Source organism: Poeciliopsis prolifica, unplaced genomic scaffold, assembly GCF_027474105.1.
Source record: "Poeciliopsis prolifica strain line A6 unplaced genomic scaffold, Auburn_PproV2 SCAFFOLD003, whole genome shotgun sequence".
Lineage (NCBI taxonomy): Eukaryota > Metazoa > Chordata > Actinopteri > Cyprinodontiformes > Poeciliidae > Poeciliopsis > Poeciliopsis prolifica.
The window spans coordinates 5,087,168-5,105,416 of record NW_026562378.1 but is presented as its reverse complement, the minus strand read 5'-3'; the positions used below and the strand labels follow the sequence as shown (position 1 = coordinate 5,105,416).

General features: G+C 44.7%; 1 protein-coding gene across 2 annotated transcripts; it reads right to left on the bottom strand.

The window, feature by feature from the left end:
* Nucleotides 1–601: 601 nt before the first annotated feature.
* gata2a (GATA binding protein 2a) lies at nt 602–17,830 on the bottom strand. 2 transcript variants are annotated; one of them, XM_055023723.1, is made up of 6 exons: nt 17,374–17,830; nt 11,402–11,850; nt 10,070–10,639; nt 6,369–6,514; nt 2,525–2,650; nt 602–1,838 (listed from the first exon to the last, which is right to left on the bottom strand). In XM_055023723.1, exons 2-6 carry the CDS (start codon nt 11,628–11,630, stop codon nt 1,539–1,541), a joined length of 1,371 nt encoding a protein of 456 aa, XP_054879698.1. In that variant the 5' UTR covers nt 11,631–11,850; nt 17,374–17,830; the 3' UTR covers nt 602–1,538. The 2 variants fall into 2 exon arrangements, with proteins under 2 accessions (XP_054879698.1, XP_054879692.1); XM_055023717.1 differs by lacking the exon at nt 17,374–17,830 and adding an exon at nt 12,149–12,519.
* Nucleotides 17,831–18,249: the final 419 nt, after the last annotated feature.

Sequence of the window (18,249 nt, the reverse complement as noted above, 5' to 3'; positions counted from 1 at the left end):
GAACCTTCACCACGGTGAAACACGCTGGCAGCCGCCGAGTTACGTAGGGACGCTTTTCTTTTGCGCGGACAGGGGAAGTGGTCGGAGTTGATGGGAAGATGGATGGAGCGAAGCACAGGAGACTCTTGGTCGTATGCCTGTTAGGTCCTGCTAAAAGCTTGAGAATGTATTCTCATGCGTTATAATGGCCCTGTCAAAGTTTAGACCTGAATCCAGTTAGGAAATTTAGACATGAGGATGGTTGTTCATTGAAGTCTCCATTCAATGTGGCAAAGTTTGTACCGTCACAACACAAGTATGAACAGAATATGCAAATACACTCAACGGTTTTCACTCTTTTGTTGTAATATTGGAAGTAGATTTATGATCAGCCTTCCAGTTCAAAAATGCGTGCTTAATTGTTTTTGCTTTTTGCACATACAAACACACCAAATCACTTTCAAAAGGTGTGAATACTTTTGCAAAGCGACCCGATTGAAAATTGCAGCCTCCTTAAAAGAAACACCTAAAAAAAAATCTTCAATTTTTTTTTTCTCATCTTTGCTTTTCTTTCCATTCTGCTTGCTGGGACGTACATCTGTAAGAATCATAGAGACGTGCGCTACTTCAGTATTAAACTTTATTTTCTCTTCTTTGTGAGATGGAAAAAAATGATAAAAACGTACAGCTCGGACTTTTATTCGCCCGAGACAGGTCAGTGTTTTTCTTCACGTAATAACCATGTAATTAAAATCATACGTTCCCATGTGTGTCCGGTGAAAGTTTAAAGAGTGAAAATAAATTATCGTAGCAATAATTATAACATCAAATATAACAACAATGATAGCAATTAAGCATTTATAAACACTCTATTTACTGTGTTGGGGTGTTGATTTTTTTTCTTCTTTTTCTTTTTCCCATAAAACAGTTATGAAAAACAGGTGAGCACTGTGGTGCACAATCCAGCATGTGAACAGAGCAATGGTTGGTTGTTGCCTTTCAGCAGTTCTGCCTGTAAGACAGCTTTCAGCACCGAGGAGTCTGTCTGTGTGTGTGTGGTGCGCGAGTGTGTGATGGCGACGGTTCTGAACAACAGCGCAGGGATGGACGAGGTGCACATATCTCGGAGTATGAGGGTATGATCATGAGGTGAAAAACAGCGGTTGTTTTCAGGCCCTCTCTGGAGTCTCCTGTTACAGGGTCAGGGAGAGGTGGGTACCAAAGTGACTTAGTAAAAATAAGCAACAAAAAAAAAAAAAAAAAGAATGACAAGCGTCTCCATTCACTCCTCTCCTGTCAGCCCCACTCACCCCGGGGGACGAAGGAGGTGGCTGGAACGGACAAACCCCCTCGTCGCGCTAGCTCTTCGCAGAGTCCGCAAAAGTTCGCGACGGCCACCCCTTCTCAGCGAGGCCGCGGCCCGACGAGGCCCTCGGTCGTTCAGTCCAACTGAAAGCCGCTGCGCTCCGACCGACCGCTGTGCGGGACACAAGTCCGCCGTTTAGTGTCTGTGGAGATGCGGCGGGTCCTGCGTCCCGGCGGGGCGGAGAGGGACGACCTCAGTGAGGCTCGGCCCAGACCGGCGACCGATTGGAGTGGTGCGGGTGACCGAATGACGGGTGAATGGGCGTAGGAGTGGGCAGCATGTGTCCCGAGTGGCTGAATGGCGGAAGGTGACCCATGTGGGTCATGTGGCTGGTGAGGCCCGGCGCGGCTCCAAAGGGCGAGGCCTTGTCCTGCATGCACTTGGAGAGCTCGTCAAAGCCGTCCCCCGCCCGCTTGTTCCTCTTGGACTTGCTGGACATCTTGCGGTTGCGCGTCTGGATGCCTTCCTTCTTCATGGTCAAGGGTCTGTTGACCTGTTGAGGAGTGGGCACATTAGCTCAAGGCACGCCAAACAAAAGCCGCTCTGACAGTGTGAATGCTACATTATTGTGCTTCAAGGTTGTTTTTTGCCTTCTAACTTCAGCCCAAAATGTCAGCCGGAATCTCTCACTTGCTGCCAATTATCATGTACACGGCGTTTCTGTCAAGGCAGTTGCCCTTCATGAATCGTACCAGTGTAAAGTAAACCCCCATAAATAACGAGCAGCTGCTTTGCATGTCCACTGGCTGCATTCTGGGGCCAGTCGGGGGCGTTTTATTTTAGCTTTTGTCTAATTGTCTGAGCCAAACAGAACCTTCCCGGTCAATATGAATTCATGGCGACGAGGACAGGCTGGGTGTGAAAGGAGCAGCCTCAGACAAATCCTCATCAGTGTAACCGACGCCGTTACACTGAATGACAGTCCCACCCGGCAGCCTCTCCGGGGAGCAACGCCCCCCATAGAAACAACGACGGATTAATAAAAAGAGACGACCGGTGTGGGTTCTGCACGACAGGGTGAGCAGCCTCTGCTTGCACACTCCTAAATCGATACACGCTGTCCGCCCACTTAACCGGTTAAGCACCACCTTCGCCCCCTGAAAACTCCACACTTGGGTGAAAGTCTTTGTGCGTGCGTGTGTGTGTCTGTGTGTGTGTTCACTCTCTAAGCTGACTCACGTTGTGTAGTTTGAAGTAGAGGCCGCAGGCATTGCACACCGGGTCTCCATTCCCGTTGCGCCTCCACAGGGTGGTGGTGGTGGTCTGGCAGTTCGCGCAGCAGGTGCCTGCACGTCTAGCGGCAGACTGAGGAGAGCAGACAGAGTGAACGTAAACATTGTAAATAACGCTCCATTATGTTGTTAGGAACAGGTCGGTTCGGGCGCAACGCCCCCTGGCAACATCTGGTTAAGGGTGTTTCTTCTCTAAAGCAGTGGTTCAAACCTCTGACCCTATCGGCTGACTGTGAAACTATAAATAATATCTCTACACGTCACCACTGTAAATATGTTTTATTTATCGATTTGCATCCACCACTTCCATCGCTTTCGAAGGTGGTTTTCAGCTAATTGTCCCCATTAATTTGACTTGTGGAGAGGAACCCAGGACCTCACATTTGTTGGTTTGTGACCCCCAAGCCAACAAATGGGGCCCTGATGCCAATTTTAGAAACCTCTGATGCAAACAGACGTGAAAGCAAAAGATGCCTGGTCAAAAACACAACTATTAACATCCAAATGTGGGTGGAGTTACCGAAGTCGTTGTTTTGGCAAATTCAGATGGAAGCAACAATGTCAACATGTTATGTTTTCAGGGTAACTTAAAATCCTTAAACAATGATTTTTAAAAAATCACCAAGTTCAGTGTTTTGAGTTCATGCTCCGAAAACACCTGTGGTCATCATTTCCCACAGAGACACTGCATCAGTTAATCCATATGATCATTATCATTTATTATTATTACTATTATTATCATCATCATGAAATGAGGTTTCTCCCCCTCAAACCTTGTCATTTCTTCCTATTTAGTTTTGTTCACTTTGATACAATACAATTTTATTGTATCATTGATTTCCACATATTAAGAAGCAACACATGCATACAAGTCATTTAAATGTAGAGGATTTTCTGCAACCTGCTGTTCAACCAGTTTCCATTTGTGGCGGTTCAGATCCAGCCTGACACGCCTCGCCGTTTCGTACTTCTGCGGTGCTCGTGGTTCCACATTGACTTTTCCACAACAAGCTGAGACTGACATTGATTATCTACATCAAGTCGTCGTTTTACGTCACTGGGATGCAGGCACGTGACCTCAATGAAACGTTCACTCCGTCTCTGGAGTTTAGTTTGTTCAGGCGAGTTTAGGTGAGTATGTCAGCGAGCCGAAAATGATCCAGAATCACAACTAGTGGAAAATACCATATTATGTCAATTATGAAAATAACATGCAGCTTATTAGATTCACACGTGTGTGACGGTCTGAGCCTTTATCTCCATGACAAGCCAACCTATAGGCCTACATGGGTACGAAATGGCTTCCTTTTTTTTTTTTTTTTTTTTTTGAAGCTATTAAATATAAGTTTGGGAGGAGAAAATGGCACCGCACAATTTCACAATAATATATAAAAACACACACACACATATATATATATATATAATATATATATATATATATATATATATATATATATATATATATATATATATATATATATATATATATATATATATATATATATATATATATATATATATATATATGTTAATATAGGATATAGCCTATTAGTATATATATCCTATATAAATATTGATCCGCAAATATATACCCATTTATTCGCACGTTCACATTTTTTCTGCTTGTCGCTGCGGGTGATTTGTGCGTTGCGTGACGTAAAGCGGTTTGTCATGGAGGAGCTGGTCGGGTCCCAGCGCGCGCGCCCTGATCCAGCCACAGGTTGTCCTCACCGACAGCGCGCTCCCGCATCCGCTGCGGATCAATTCTCCACGCATAATGAGAAACATTTAAGCGAACACGCACGAGCCCCTCCGCTTCTCTCTCTCTCTCTCTTTTTTTTAACGCACGCAGCATTCATGTTTTTCCCTTTTAAATCAATTACAGGTGCAAAGTTTTTTGTTGTTTTTTCTTTTTTAATTCCACACAACACGCGTTTCTGTTGGTTTTTTTTTTTCTGTCAACAAATATTGAGGGGAAAATTACTAAAATAAACAACAACCGCGCATTAACATTTTCGCCTCCGTCCGCGCAGAACGACCAAACAGGAGGGAGGACCGTCAGTCCACTTATTTTCCAATGGCCGCCCCTCTCGGCCCGTCCCTTCACACACAAGCGGCTCCTTCAGTGTTGTGATAATCTCTTTTACACTACATGTCAGCCGCGGCCGCGGAGAATGCTGCGCGCCGGGCGCAGGCGGAAACAGCCGGGAGCCTGACTTCCTTATCTGGCCCGGCCAGATATCCGGATAGGAAACAACTGGATGCCCCCTTTTGAACACAAGTCTGAAAAACACTTGAGCTGAAAAATGCAAAACGCCGCGCGGCCGCATGGGCGGTGGAAAATGCGGGCTAATGGAGAAGGAGCGGCGTGGAGGTGATGGAGGCGAAGAGGGGTGGGGGAAATGAAGAGGAAAAGAGCCAATCAGAAGTGTCTGCAGAGATCGTCTAATGGCGAGACTAATTACCAGCTAATGTTTATGATAACATTTTGATCAGGGCTGCAGCCTTTGGGATAATTTGAGGCAGCAATATTGACCTGCTGATGTTATTTGTGGCAAAGATGCCACTGGGTGAATCATTCATTTGACCCAACCAGAGCAAGTAAGTCGTAAAATAAGGAGCGACAGACATTGTGTTTATCAGAACACTGGGTTCTGATTCAGACTCAACAAGAAGATGCTTTGTAGCCAATTTTATTTCACCTCCTCAGCGTCTACTGTAAGGAGCCTGACCACTAAATGCTGTCACAAATATCAATGCACACCAGGAAGTGTGATCAGAGTTTCAAATCTGTCTTATTTTGGTAGAGTCTGGTGACCCAAGCGACAATCAAGAGCCAAAACAAAAAGTGAAACGGTGTGACGCAAATGTTACACACCGTAAAATGCAAACAAATTAAAATGCACTTGAGATTTCAGCATTTTCACGACTATTTAGGGCCGTAATTCATAAACAGGTTCAAATATTAAAATAAACATTTGCAATGGTTTGAGTACATGAATTTTAAACTGCTTATTTACAAGTAGGAAAAATGAAGCACCATGTAGAGTGAAGGAAGGAAGGAAGGAAGGAAGGAAGGAAGGAAGGAAGGAAGGAAGGAAGGAAGGAAGGAAGGAAGGAAGGAAGGAAGGAAGGAAGAAAGGAAGGAAGGAAGGAAGGAAGGAAAGAGGTAGGTAGGTAGGTAGGTAGGTAGGTAGGTAGGTAGGTAGGTAGGTAGGTAGGTAGGTAGGTAGGTAGGTAGGTAGGTAGGTAGGTAGGTAGGTAGGTAGGTAGGTAGGTAGGTAGGTAGGTAGGTAGGTAGGTAGGTAGATAGGTAGATAGGTAGATAGATAGATAGATAGATAGATAGATAGATAGATAGATAGATAGATAGATAGATAGATAGATAGATAGATAGATAGATAGATAGATAGATAGATAGATAGATAGATAGATAGATAGATAGATAGATAGATAGATAGATAGATAGATAGATGTGTGAGCATCCTCCTCCCAGCCATCCATTGACTCCATCATGGTGTTAACTCAAGCAACATGGGCATCGGTATCAGTAACAGTATCAGAAGTACCAGCAATAACGATAGCAGGAACAATGGCAATAGTAGCAGTATTGTAACAGGCCGCGAAGGCGGATCGTCGGGGGGCAAGAGGGACAAACAATTCCAGGAAGATCATAGGGAAAATATAACTTTCCTGGAATTGTTCTGCCAGCATCTGCTTTGTGCTCATATTTGGGTAGCCGGCTCTCGGAGCACAGCTTCGGGGCGTAGAGCAAGGGTCGAGAGGCTCACCAGTCTCCGCTTGGGCTTGATGAGCGGTCGGTTCTGGCCGTTCATCTTGTGGTACAGTCCGCAGGCGTTGCACAGGTAGTGGCCGGTGCCGTCCCGCCGCCACAGAGGGGTGGACGTGGCTCCGCAGTTCACGCACTCTCGACCCTCTGCATATAGTTCAAGAGGAAGACAAGGGAAAGAAAATTTATATAATTAAAAAGTTCACCTTCTGTAAGAGGCGGCACATTGTGGCAGCTGTGCGGCGCTGTCGGGCAACTGTCCCGATAGCGCCGGGTGACCCCAGATGGCACATGAAGAGAAAATCCGCCTGCCGTCGGGGACAATCGGCGTGCAGGTGTAGCAAAGAGTGAGCAGTTGTCACACACAAACGGCTCCGTGTAAACCGATCCAGAGGCGGCGAGAGCATGTCCAGAGGTGTCCAACAAGAAGAATGAGACACACCATCAAATTAGGACTGCATTATTTATCAACTCAGTGGGCAACCGTGAGAGGAAGCATTAGTGCGAGTTGGAGGTATTAAATGCGGCAGATAGTGTCACAGGGCTTAACGAAAGGCTTGCATGTCACTTGGCTGCTAATAATGACTTTGAGCTGGTTTCCAACCACAAATGCTCATTCTTTGTGGGCGAAAAAGAGAGAAAGAGAAAGAGAGAGAGAGACAGGAAAAAATCGGCTTTTTTAATCTTCCGTCCATGCCCTCGCCTCACCCTTACAGGTTTGACTTCAAACAGCCTATTGCTAAACAGACAATTCACTTCAAGAATCCCTATTTTTCCCCAGAGCACCATCTCATTATTCCTGTTATAAAGCCAGCGACACCCAAAGTCCCACCCTTTGCTCTACAATGGAATCTGACCTGAGTACAAAGCCAGGCTCTCCTTTTGAAATGCATCTTTCTTAGACCTCCCTTCTCCTTCCTCTTAAGTGTTTCACAAGTCCAGGGGCCAGACTGAAGAGGCCCTCATTAGAGCTGCAAATATTCATCAACCGTGACTTCGATGTTCTGTTTTATGCAACGCATTGTGTCGAAATAAGAAAAGAAAATGGGAAGGGTGAAGAAGCATCGAGCACAAGAAAGTCAGGCGGGCGCAGAGCTCTTGGTTTGAGGTCAGCTCGACAGGAAGCCGCAGGACTGCAAGGTGTTCGTGCTGACAGCTGAAATGTCATTGTGGCATTTTGTACAACAGTCAATCAACACTACGGGCACCGGACAGAGAGTTTGACAGATAAGAGGTCTTTTTGTTTTTTGGGTTTCTTTTTTTTGAATGCCGTACAGCAGATATGTTTGTGTAACCGACTCGGGCACAGACTGGCCGGCTTGTTTTAAATGTCACACTATAGCGTTTCTCCTGCCACAGCAGCTCATATTCACTGCGATTGTCGGGCGGCCAGCGTTTTCCCACGTGTAGTTCGGGGAGATGACAGTGCTGATAATTGCACAAGTGCATCCGGAACAATTTGCCAACAGCAGAGATGCACCGATCGAGCTTCTATTGCCAATTTTCTTTGAAATCTGACTTGCCGGTTCTGACGGTTCTATATTTTTTTTTTCAATAAAAAAAAGATAAAACCTGGTCCGATGGCGGGGGGGAGGGGGTTAAATAGAGAAAACAGGACACTACAAGATTGTGTCTGTTTACGTGTCAAAACTCACGTCCTCGGCCTTCATCTGATTTTTATAAAGCTGAAAAAAATTCATTAAGATACTTTTATTTTTTTGGAGTTTATATGCAGAAAATGGTGGCCGTCTTTAGATTTGATGCACTAAACAAATAGCAAAAACAAAAAAAAACTATAATATTTGATGTTTTGACCACTTCTTGAAAACAGATGGAGTAAAAAAATTGTCCCGTTTCGATTTGTGGCTCTTTTAACAGTGCAAAGAGAATGGTGTAGGTTTGGGTGCTTATGGACTAAAAATTGTAATTTTAAATACATTTAATGAATAGATTTTTTTAAATCTAAATGTTCTATACTCAACCAGCCAAACCTTTATCAGACACAACTGAGAGAAAATCGACTGATTCTGGACTGATAATCACAAAACTAAAAAGACATTTCCAGCTGCAGAAATGATCCAGACAGAGCTGGAAATTACCAAAGTGAACTTTTTCAATTTTATTCATTTATTTAGCAATTAATTATGCTATTTCTCCAGGAACCTGCAGCACATTTTCTGTTATATTCAATATTCCTCAGAATAAAAATAGTGGAATCGGTAAAGGGTGGAATCGGATTGTCAAAACTCAAAGGAATATGAAAAGCTGTCCCACAGTGCATCTTTTGTTTTTCTTTCTCTTTTTTTTCTTTTGATGCATGTAACTATGGGCAAAAAATATATATAGATAAATAAATAAATCTAAGATCTGCCAGAATTTGACCTACAAATAAGCTGACTTCTCGCTGACTGGTGCATTAGTAGTTAACAAGCTGCTCATGCACATTCTTTGTCTGTTAATTCAATGGAAAACAAATGAAACAATGTGGGGAAATTACTGACTCATTACAAGAGTTGTTTTTTTTCTATCACTATTTTTCACTTGGTTTCCCATTAGTGGAGAGCAACACAGAGTCGCACAATTCCCATAAACGTCGCAAAAACATGTAAGTAAAAAAAAAAAAAAAAAAAAAAAAAAAAAAAATTTTTTTTTAATTAACATCGTGAGACTTTTAAGTGCAAGAATGAAAAAAACAATAACAACACAGCGCTGATGATGATTACTCAATGCTCTGCAAAAAAAAATAAAAAATAAAAACTGCATTCTCATCTTCACAGAGAAGCCAAGGCCAGGCTTAAAAACACAAACAGCAGGACTCTGTCGCCTGGGCTTTGTTAGGACTGTGGAGGGCGGTGAGGGGACGGTGGGGGGAGGGGGGTGGAGGTCGTGATTTGTTCACTTGGAGGTATACAGGATATGGCAGGAGCCAGGGCGTCGTGACTGCTTTATTTTCCAAGCGCAGTAAAGGCCACGTTTAAAAAGGCAAAAAGAAAAAAAAGAACAAGTAAATAATTCTGTGGCACAAAAAAGAGAAAAAGAAGAAGAAGAAGAAGCAATCTAGGCGGTTTGTGGTGATGGGGGAGAACCTGAAGAACCGGATGAGTCGCTGCAAAGTTCTGTTAGTTTCCTCTAATAATTGCGCGATAACATGTTCGATTGAGATAGTCACGAATAATCGATAAGTCGAACAATTTAAGCATCCAACTTCCTGTTTAAAAAAAACTTAAATCGCAGTGATTGGATTGAAAGCTTTCATCCTGAAGTGGATTGCTTCTTGAACTGACCCCCCCACCCACCCACTACCACCACCACCACACACCCCCAACCCTCCCACTCCACCCCCAGTTAAAGTTAAGTTGCAAAGAGTGAGACGGAACCAAGATAAGAGGTGTCAGAGAGGAAATGTTGCTTAGAAATTAGAGATTTTTTTTTTCTTTCTTTCTTTTTTGACAGAGAGGCAAATAAACGTAAAAACTGCACGGGGAGGGATTTCAGGTCCAAATCTGAGTTCAGACAAAATATGCAAATACCCTCCAGGCGATGCATGCACAATTATATCCGCGTGTTTAACAAGAACAACAACAACTCCGACATTATCACCGTGCCAGATAAAACACGTACGCGCTCCGTCAAAGGCTGGACCGGGAGAATGTGACTATAAGTCGTTTTAATAATCTGTTAATGAAAACCCCAGAGACTCACCTGAGCTCGACCTGGCTTTGCTTTTGCACTTGGGCGTGAAGCTGGAGGAAGAGCCGCCGAGCAGGCTGCCCGGGTGGAAGAGGCTGCCGCTGTACTCGTGGGGCGTGGGGAGCGAGTAGGCCGGGTAGGTCGGGATGGGGTGATGCGTGGCCGCGGCCTGGCCGTTCATGGAGGCCAGGCCGCCGCGGAGCGGGCTGCAGCTCTCCATCTTCATGCCGTCCGCCAGCGGCACCTGGTACTTGATCGAGTCCTTCTCGTCCATCCGTGCGGAGGCCGGGGATGTGGGGCCCGGGTCCGGGGAGACGTCTTTCGGAGGCGTCGGGGGGAAGCTGTAGAGGTGCGGGCTGGAGTGGGACGCGGGGGTGAGCGAGGACACGGAGGCCGTGCCGGCGCTGCTGCTGCACGGGTATCCGGAGCTGGCCGGGTGGAGGCCCGGCTTGCTGAAGTGGCTGACCGCCCACGCGTTGTGGTGGTGCGCGGCGGACAGCGCGGCTTTCCCGGGATCCAGCCAGGGGATGCCGGGGCTGTGGATGAGGTGTGGCCGGCAAACCTGGTTTCCAGTGAGGCGAGCTGAAAATATATACATATACATATAGGCTATAGATTTTTTTTTTTACAAAATTATTATTGAATTCTTTGTAATACACTCAGCATGCACGCCACATTTTATCCCACAACTTTCAGGGCAGAGCAATCCTGACGCAAGTTCTGAAAGTCCAAATAAAAAGTCTCACCAGCTAAAGCCTCAAAGTGACTCAAATCCGACATTTAGCTCCAGACGTAAATAAAACGCTCCGGCCGGTTTTAAATTGTGGATCTAATTACTGTCTAATCATATAGGCCTCGTTTCACCAAAACGACAACAGGCCCATTGTTGTCGAAACAATAAAGCCCCGCTGATCGCAGATGAAAGCAGCTCCAGGTCTGGACGGGACGGACAGCTTTTCCTGCTGCTGCCGCGGCTCTCGGACTAAAGATTGTTATTAGTAAATTTGCGGTTTTTATTTTATATCCGGGAAGTGCCTCTCTCTCTCTCTCTCTCTCTCTCTGCTGACCCAACACTGAGGGGTTAAGTGACATACTTCCCTTTCCTCTCGCTGTCATTTGCTAGAAATCCCTTTTATGTCCCTGAATTGGCCCAGAATTGCAAGGAGGAGCTTTTACAATTTTATAACAAATTTTGATTATTATTATTATATTTGAATTTATTTCAATCAAATTATTATTATTATTATTATATTATTATTATTATTATTATTATTATTATTATTATTATTATTATCTATTTGTGATAACTTCTACTTGCATGTCGCGTTACTCTCTCAGCCTCACCGTGCGCCTGGCTGTACGTCACCCTCGCCCGGGAGTTGGCGTAGTAAGGGTTCCCCTGGGAGTCCAAGTGGTTCAGAAACATGTCCACCTCGTCCTGCGGCAGCAGAGGCGCCATCGGCTCCATGTAGTTGTGGCTCAGGCTGTGGTGGTGGGAGTCAGGGTGCTGGCCGTTCAGCACCGCGTGATGGTGCGCCATCCACCGCGACTGATCCGCGGCTGCGACCTCCATGGCTCTCTCTCTTTCTTTCTTTCTCTCTCTCTCTCTGTCGTTCTCTCCTGTTTTTTTATTTCTCCTCCAGTCCGATTCCGTCTCCTGATCGGCTCGCTCTCCTCTTCGCAGTGTAAAGTTCCCAGCTGTTGTTTTGTTGTTGTTGTTGTTGTTTTGTCGGCTTTAGAAATAGAATCCTTGATAAATAGCGCCGCGTCCCTCCGTCTCCTTCAGCGACGACCTGCGAAGTGATGAGAGCAAATCGTTAACGTTTCACCTCTGCATCCCTCCTTCCCGACGGGAAACAAGGAGCGTCCCGCGTGTTTTATCCACTCAGATCGGATGACACGTGAAGTGGGCTTCAGCGGGTCCTTGTGGCAAAGTAAAGAGCACGGCTGTGTGTGTGTGTGTGTGTGTGTGTGTGAGAGAGAGAGACAGAGAGAGAGAGAGAGTGAGAGAGTCTTAAAGCACACCCCGTGTCTGCAAAGCTGAAAAGCAGGGAAAAGTTCTGTCCCGTTTTTTTGCGGTAAAGCGGCTACCTGTTGCGGTTCCGATCAGCTGACGGGACACACGCGCGCGCGCACACATGCAGCAAAACGCAGCCGGGATGTGCTAAACCTCTTGATCCGTGCAGAGCTCGGGCTCATTAATGAGATGTGGCGCAGACTGATGCGTCTGGCGCCAGTAAATTCCCATATCAAGCCAAGACGGGGCGGAGCGTCGCTCTGCGCCAATCACGGAGCGCGCTGCCACAATTGGCTCTCTGCATCCTCGGTCTTCTCTTCTCCCCTGCTTTTAAATTTCTCTATTTCTCCTCAACCCCCACAGAACTAAACGACTTATCAATCAGCAGCCCACTTTATGTTGTCTCTCTCTCTCTCTCTCTCTCTCTCTCTCTCTCTCTCTCTCGCCAGAAGCTCAAACGGAGCGAAGTTTTTTTTTTTTTTTTTTTTAGAACCAATAAGCGTTTTTAAGAGCTTAAAGACAGACGTCAAAAACGTAGGGAGGAAATTCTGCTTGCATAGCATTATTCTAATTTCTAATAAAGAACAATTCCCTGCTCCTGCATGAAGCCGTCAGCAGACGTCTTGTTTTACTCTTCATCTCTCCGCACGCGAGACGCGATCAGCTGGGTGTGTTGCATACAGGCCCTCTGATCATAATCATAATAATAACAAGTAAGTGCTGTTGTTTGTATGGGGTTGTTGTGTAAATAAACAGCGATTTCAGCACCTCTTAAACCAACAGAGGAGGAGTGAATTTATGACCCCCAACCCCGAAACCGGGCGCCTTTGCAATGTGGGGGAGCGACTTGACTGTCTTTAACTAGGCCATTCCGCGGAGGCCGCAGAACTACTCAGAACAAACGGCGGGTTTACGTTCACCCCGATAGGCCTGCTTAGCATTTATTATTATTATTATTATTTTTTTGTCTAGATAATACTTGGAAGTGCGCAACATGCGGCTGGTTGGTTGCGACTGTGGTTGACACGTACAAAAAAAAAAAAAATTGAGGTTTCCCGGGACATATACTGATGTCTGATGTCAGAAAATATGCATTAGACTGAGTGACGTCAAACCTTAGATACCTGTGGACGTTCTAGCAGGTAGAAGTCCCTCCATTAAAAGATGCCTCTGTTCAGGTCATTAGAGCAGCCATCATGTACTCCTGGTTGGTTGGTTGTGTGTGTGTGTGTGTGTGTGTGTGTGTGTGTGTGTGTGTGTGTGTGTGTGTGTGTGTGTGTGTGTGTGTGTGTGTGTGTGTGTGTGTGTGTGTGTCAGTCAGCAGTCATTAAATCACTGGCATGTTGCCAGGGGCAGGGGGCTGATGAGCTTGGCCCCTTTGAGCTTGTCAACTCTTAAAATCAACAAATTAGTGTGGGTGTGTGCACTGGCAGCAACAGAGAGAAGATTACACTGTTTTGTAGGCGATTAGAGATTAATTATAATAATTTTAGTTGAGCATATGTTTTTAAATGTAATGCTGAACAACAGCAGTTTGTTTCCATGACTTTTAAAGCTTTAAAATGACTTTAACTTAAAGAAAACCACATTCTCACACTAGAATCAGTTTTGCTGTCGTGACCAACAAGACTATGTAAATTACAATGGATTAATAGTTTTACACCCTTAATGTTTTTTTGGCCATGTCTACATCAGAATAGAGTTTTTAATCATACATTGCTTGTGCTTGCCCTTTTCCAAGTTGATCATTTGTTTAAGTTGTATCCACGTTTTTTGGGTAAGAACTCTTGGCACCTGGATGTTTCGTACCAGCCCAGTGGACGTTTGTCCACCTGCTAGAGAAGTAGCTTCCAAAGCTCTGGTCGAGGCCCCACTTGGGGGTCACAAAAATGTAACTATGGGGTCAGGAGGTACTCTTACAAAATACCAACAATGAGGACGAAAGCGCCTACGGATATTAGAAATGTTGTAAAGACGAAGAACAGGACAAACATGGTGGCTAATATGATAGCTCTTGATGCTTGTTGTGTTGTCATTGCAAAGTTTTTTTAATCCGGCTCAGTAAAAATGCCTGTATGTTGAACCAAGAGTTGGGGTCATGACCTTTTCACATTTTTATTTTGCTTGAAATGTGGGGAATCACAGTGTCAGTGGACGGTTTAATATACTGTATAGTTTCCACCCGCCTGACTAAACCTTGAAATTTAGCCGACTGTTTGTACATTTTAAAAAAGGTAAAATATGAGAATGAAATGAGAGTATTATCTCAAAGACGACTACAAACTAAGCCTCGGCTAAACTAGCCAAACTAGCTACAGCTTCCTAACAATCTGAGCTGAAGAGGTTATCTTGACATGACAGCTTTTGCTTTTGTCGTCAGGACTTCTTACAGTTGCGCTCATTTTTTACAGCTTCATCTTAAACCACTCACCTGTTTCTTTTTAGGAGAACAAAACAGAGTAGAAAAGTTAACAAAAATAAACAGTAGAAATGTGACCAATTTAACCTAGCAAGTTGGAGTTGTTGTTTGGAGTTTGGCTAAATATGTTGTTGTTTAAAAGACATTTGAAAAATGTACCCAAAAATATATCCAGTTCAAATCTTTCCATCCACATTGTTAGTTTAATCCAGCAGCCTCTGTTTCATCGGTCTGTGGAAACTCGCATTTCAGAAAGCAAAGGAGGGGAAAAGGGTCAAATTCATCAGGTGTGAGTATGAGAGCATTCTCACCCTCATATTCTGTCCTGTAACTGAGTGTTTCATAGATACCAGTCATCAGTAAAGCCTTACTTACAGGAATTTAGCGTCTCTGAGTAGACTAATCGCAGAGCTTGTAGGATCTAATGGCTCGCCTCTGTTTGAGCCTGGATCCCGAGTGGCTGCTGATGCTGCTGGTCTTGCGGTTTTGTAGTGAAAGGACACTTTATATGGATACTGTAAGGTGTCACCGAGCCAAGTGGTCAGCCTGTGTTGTCTGGGCTGCGTTAAACACCGCAGGCCCGGGCTCTGGAGAGCGGCTGCCGCATGCCCATTGTTGTTTGTGTGTTTGCCAAATGGATTACTCAGCAGGATTTAGCTCTCTGTAATTCATACCTCCATTAATCCCATTTGTGTATGCGCCCCGACAAAAGATGGGGGAGTGTGTCGGAGGTGAGAGGAAGAGGAGTGGAGGGGAGGGAGAACGCCGCTGCTTTCTGTCTCTCTCTCAAGGACACGGCATTGTCGTTTCCACCCAAGGATGCTCCCCTGTCCTACGCCTTCGCCGGAGGACACATCCTCCTCATAACGGAGGCGAGGGGGAGTTTGCTGCGGCCACGGACGGCGCCGCGGCCGCTAATGAACAACAAGATTATCATTCCGATCCACGGAGTTATTAAATGGGATTGGCTTTATCTACCTGTTTGTTCCCATTGGGCACGGCCATCCATCATTATCCGGAGTGGAGGTGTGTGTGACTGCAGCGCCCGACTCTGCGTGCTGCTTGGAGAGGTGTGTGTGTGTGCGTGTGTGTGTGTGTGTATCTTTATGTGAAGAGCCACAGTGGGGCTTGTGAAGATAAGCAGAGGCAGAGAGAAGAGAATGACACAAACCAGCTGAAGCATTATTGTCTCCTTTACTCACGGCTAATTAGATTGAGCCAGGGCGCTGGGGAGGGCTTTATAGACACAAGCACCCAGACACAAGACCATAAAAGCGTTGTGAGAGGGGGCCTGGATGCTGCTCGCATGGCACCACTCCACCTCCTTATTCGAGAATGAGCAAAACATTAAAACAACATTTCGGAGAAAGCAAAGGGCGCAGAGGGTGCGGGAAAGAAATCGCAGAAAAGTTTTGCCACATTTTTATTGATTTTTTCTTATTTTTGCAAAACGTTCTAAACAATGCAGGTTGTTTCTCCGGTCACTGGTGAAATCAAGGATGTCTCCAGAGAGTTTTTTAAAAGGAGTGACCGTATGGGGTTATATTATTGCTATTATTATGCTGTTGCCATTTGAAGGATATATATGTAAAAAAAGAAAAAGAAAAAAAAAAACAAACAAACTCAGTTATAGTTAACGATTTGTCTCCATACAGATTCAACCCTGCCTTCAAATGCACAGACAGGAAAAACTGTTTTTTTGCAACAATTTGTATTTAGTGAAACAAGAAAAGCAATATATCTCCTCAAATTATATATATGATTATATATATATATATATATAGATTGCATGGATCAGGGATGCAATGTGCCAATTTACAGTGGTGGTCCCTTGCGTCCCTCACCCCTACCGCGGTGGCGCCACTGCATGTTGCTTGAATAATATACACAAATCAGCCATCAGGTACGCCTATTTGAAAAGGGTATAACAAGGTGTCAGTCTTCTCGCTTGTGTGTGTGTGAGTGTGTGTGTGTGTGTGTGTGTGTGTGTGTGTGTGTGTGTGTGTGTGTGTGTGTGTGTGTGCGCGCGCGCGCGCTCCTTGCTCCATGCATGCCTGCGGAGACCCTCGCCCCTCCGCCCCCTTGCCTCGGCTCCACCATTGTGCGGGTGTGATTGCTCTGTCTGCTGATGAAAGAGGACCGCCGCAGTCATTATGCGTTTCAAATGCGTGACAATTGAATACTTTTGTCGCCGCTAATACAATGCTGATGACACACTAACTGGACCGATTTTTTTTTTTTTGGCTTTTTTTTTTGTTTTTTTCGCGATCGATGGGTTTTTATTCCAGGAGAGGAGCAACCTTCTCCCTTCCCGCAGGCGACGCGGGACGCGCCGCATAAATGATAATAATAATAATAATAATAATAATAAGCGTCGTTATTGGCGCTTTTTAATATTTCGCAATATAGCGAAATATTAGAAAGTGCGCACTCCCGCCTGGCGCGTCATTGTTGCGGTGAGCGGAGTTAATAATTGGGATACATTTACAATTTCTAGTGCATGTTATTTTTTTCTTATTATTATTATTATTATTATTATTATTATTATTATTATTATTATTATTATTATTATTATTATTATTATTATTATTATTATGTTGTTGTTGTATTATATTGCTTGCACTTATTAAAAACACCAAATTGTGTCGAAGACGTATAAAATAAATATCCTAAAATGCAACCTTCTTCATTGTAATAAATGAATAATCGATTTGAATGTAGTTGTCAGTAAGTGTCGGAATATTTGCCACAGTGAAACATGCAGCCTGCCAACATAATTCAGTAGTTAAGTTTTTTTTTTCCCACCTCCCTCCTTTATAAACAATTCTCAACAAACTTCATCTTTAATTATCGGCGTTATTTCTTCCTTTCGCCGCTTACCTTTTCTGCTGAGAGAAAATGTGGGGCTGCTGTTTTCAAGTCACAGCGCGTCCAGTGAAAAGCGGCTCCCTCTGGTTCGCTCTCCCCCCAAAAAATAATAACGCTCAGTGGAAAAAAAAATTAATTTATCAAAAAAGGGAGGAAAAAAAGTGTCCACACCTGTCCCGTTGGTTCGGGTTGGGGGGGAGATTGAATGAAGTCTCGGTCTCCGAACAGGCTGTAAGATCCGGCGGGCAGAGCGCGGTGCTGCGCTCTGACTCTCCCCTCCTGTCTGCTCTGCGCGCAGCCTCTCTGTGCGCGCAGAGCTCAATAAAAACTTGCGTGGCTGGATGGGAGAGAGAGAGACGACGGGCACACAACCCGACGTAATGGCACGTCAGCCAGCCAGCCAGCCAGCGGCTTGTCTTCCGGGTCCCGGTGAAACACAGACCTCGACGGCGGATGGTTGTACCTGAGGAGAGCCAGAGGAGAGCCAACGGAGTCACATTGAGTCGCAATGAAGAGTCCTTCTCTTTTCTTTTTTTTTTTCTTTTTTTTCGCTGTACATGCGCACTAGTTATCATCTTTTCCTTTGACTTGAGGCGAAAACGCGTGTTTGAAATGACGAATAGATGTAAATATATTGTTGAATTTGTGCCAGACGCAGAAATACAGCGTCACGACGAAGCTCCACTGTTAGAAACCGTTTTGAACTCGATCTGATGGATGAACGCAACAATGTGCCTGGGTTTTAAATTCTGCCTAGTTATTCAGGTCTTTTTTTTTTCATTTCTGGTCAGTTCATGAAATGTTGCTGAAACATTGGTGAACCTTGAACATCTGTGGTTGTGAAAAAAAACAAAAACTTGTTTTTCACAACCACAAGTTGCTTACTTG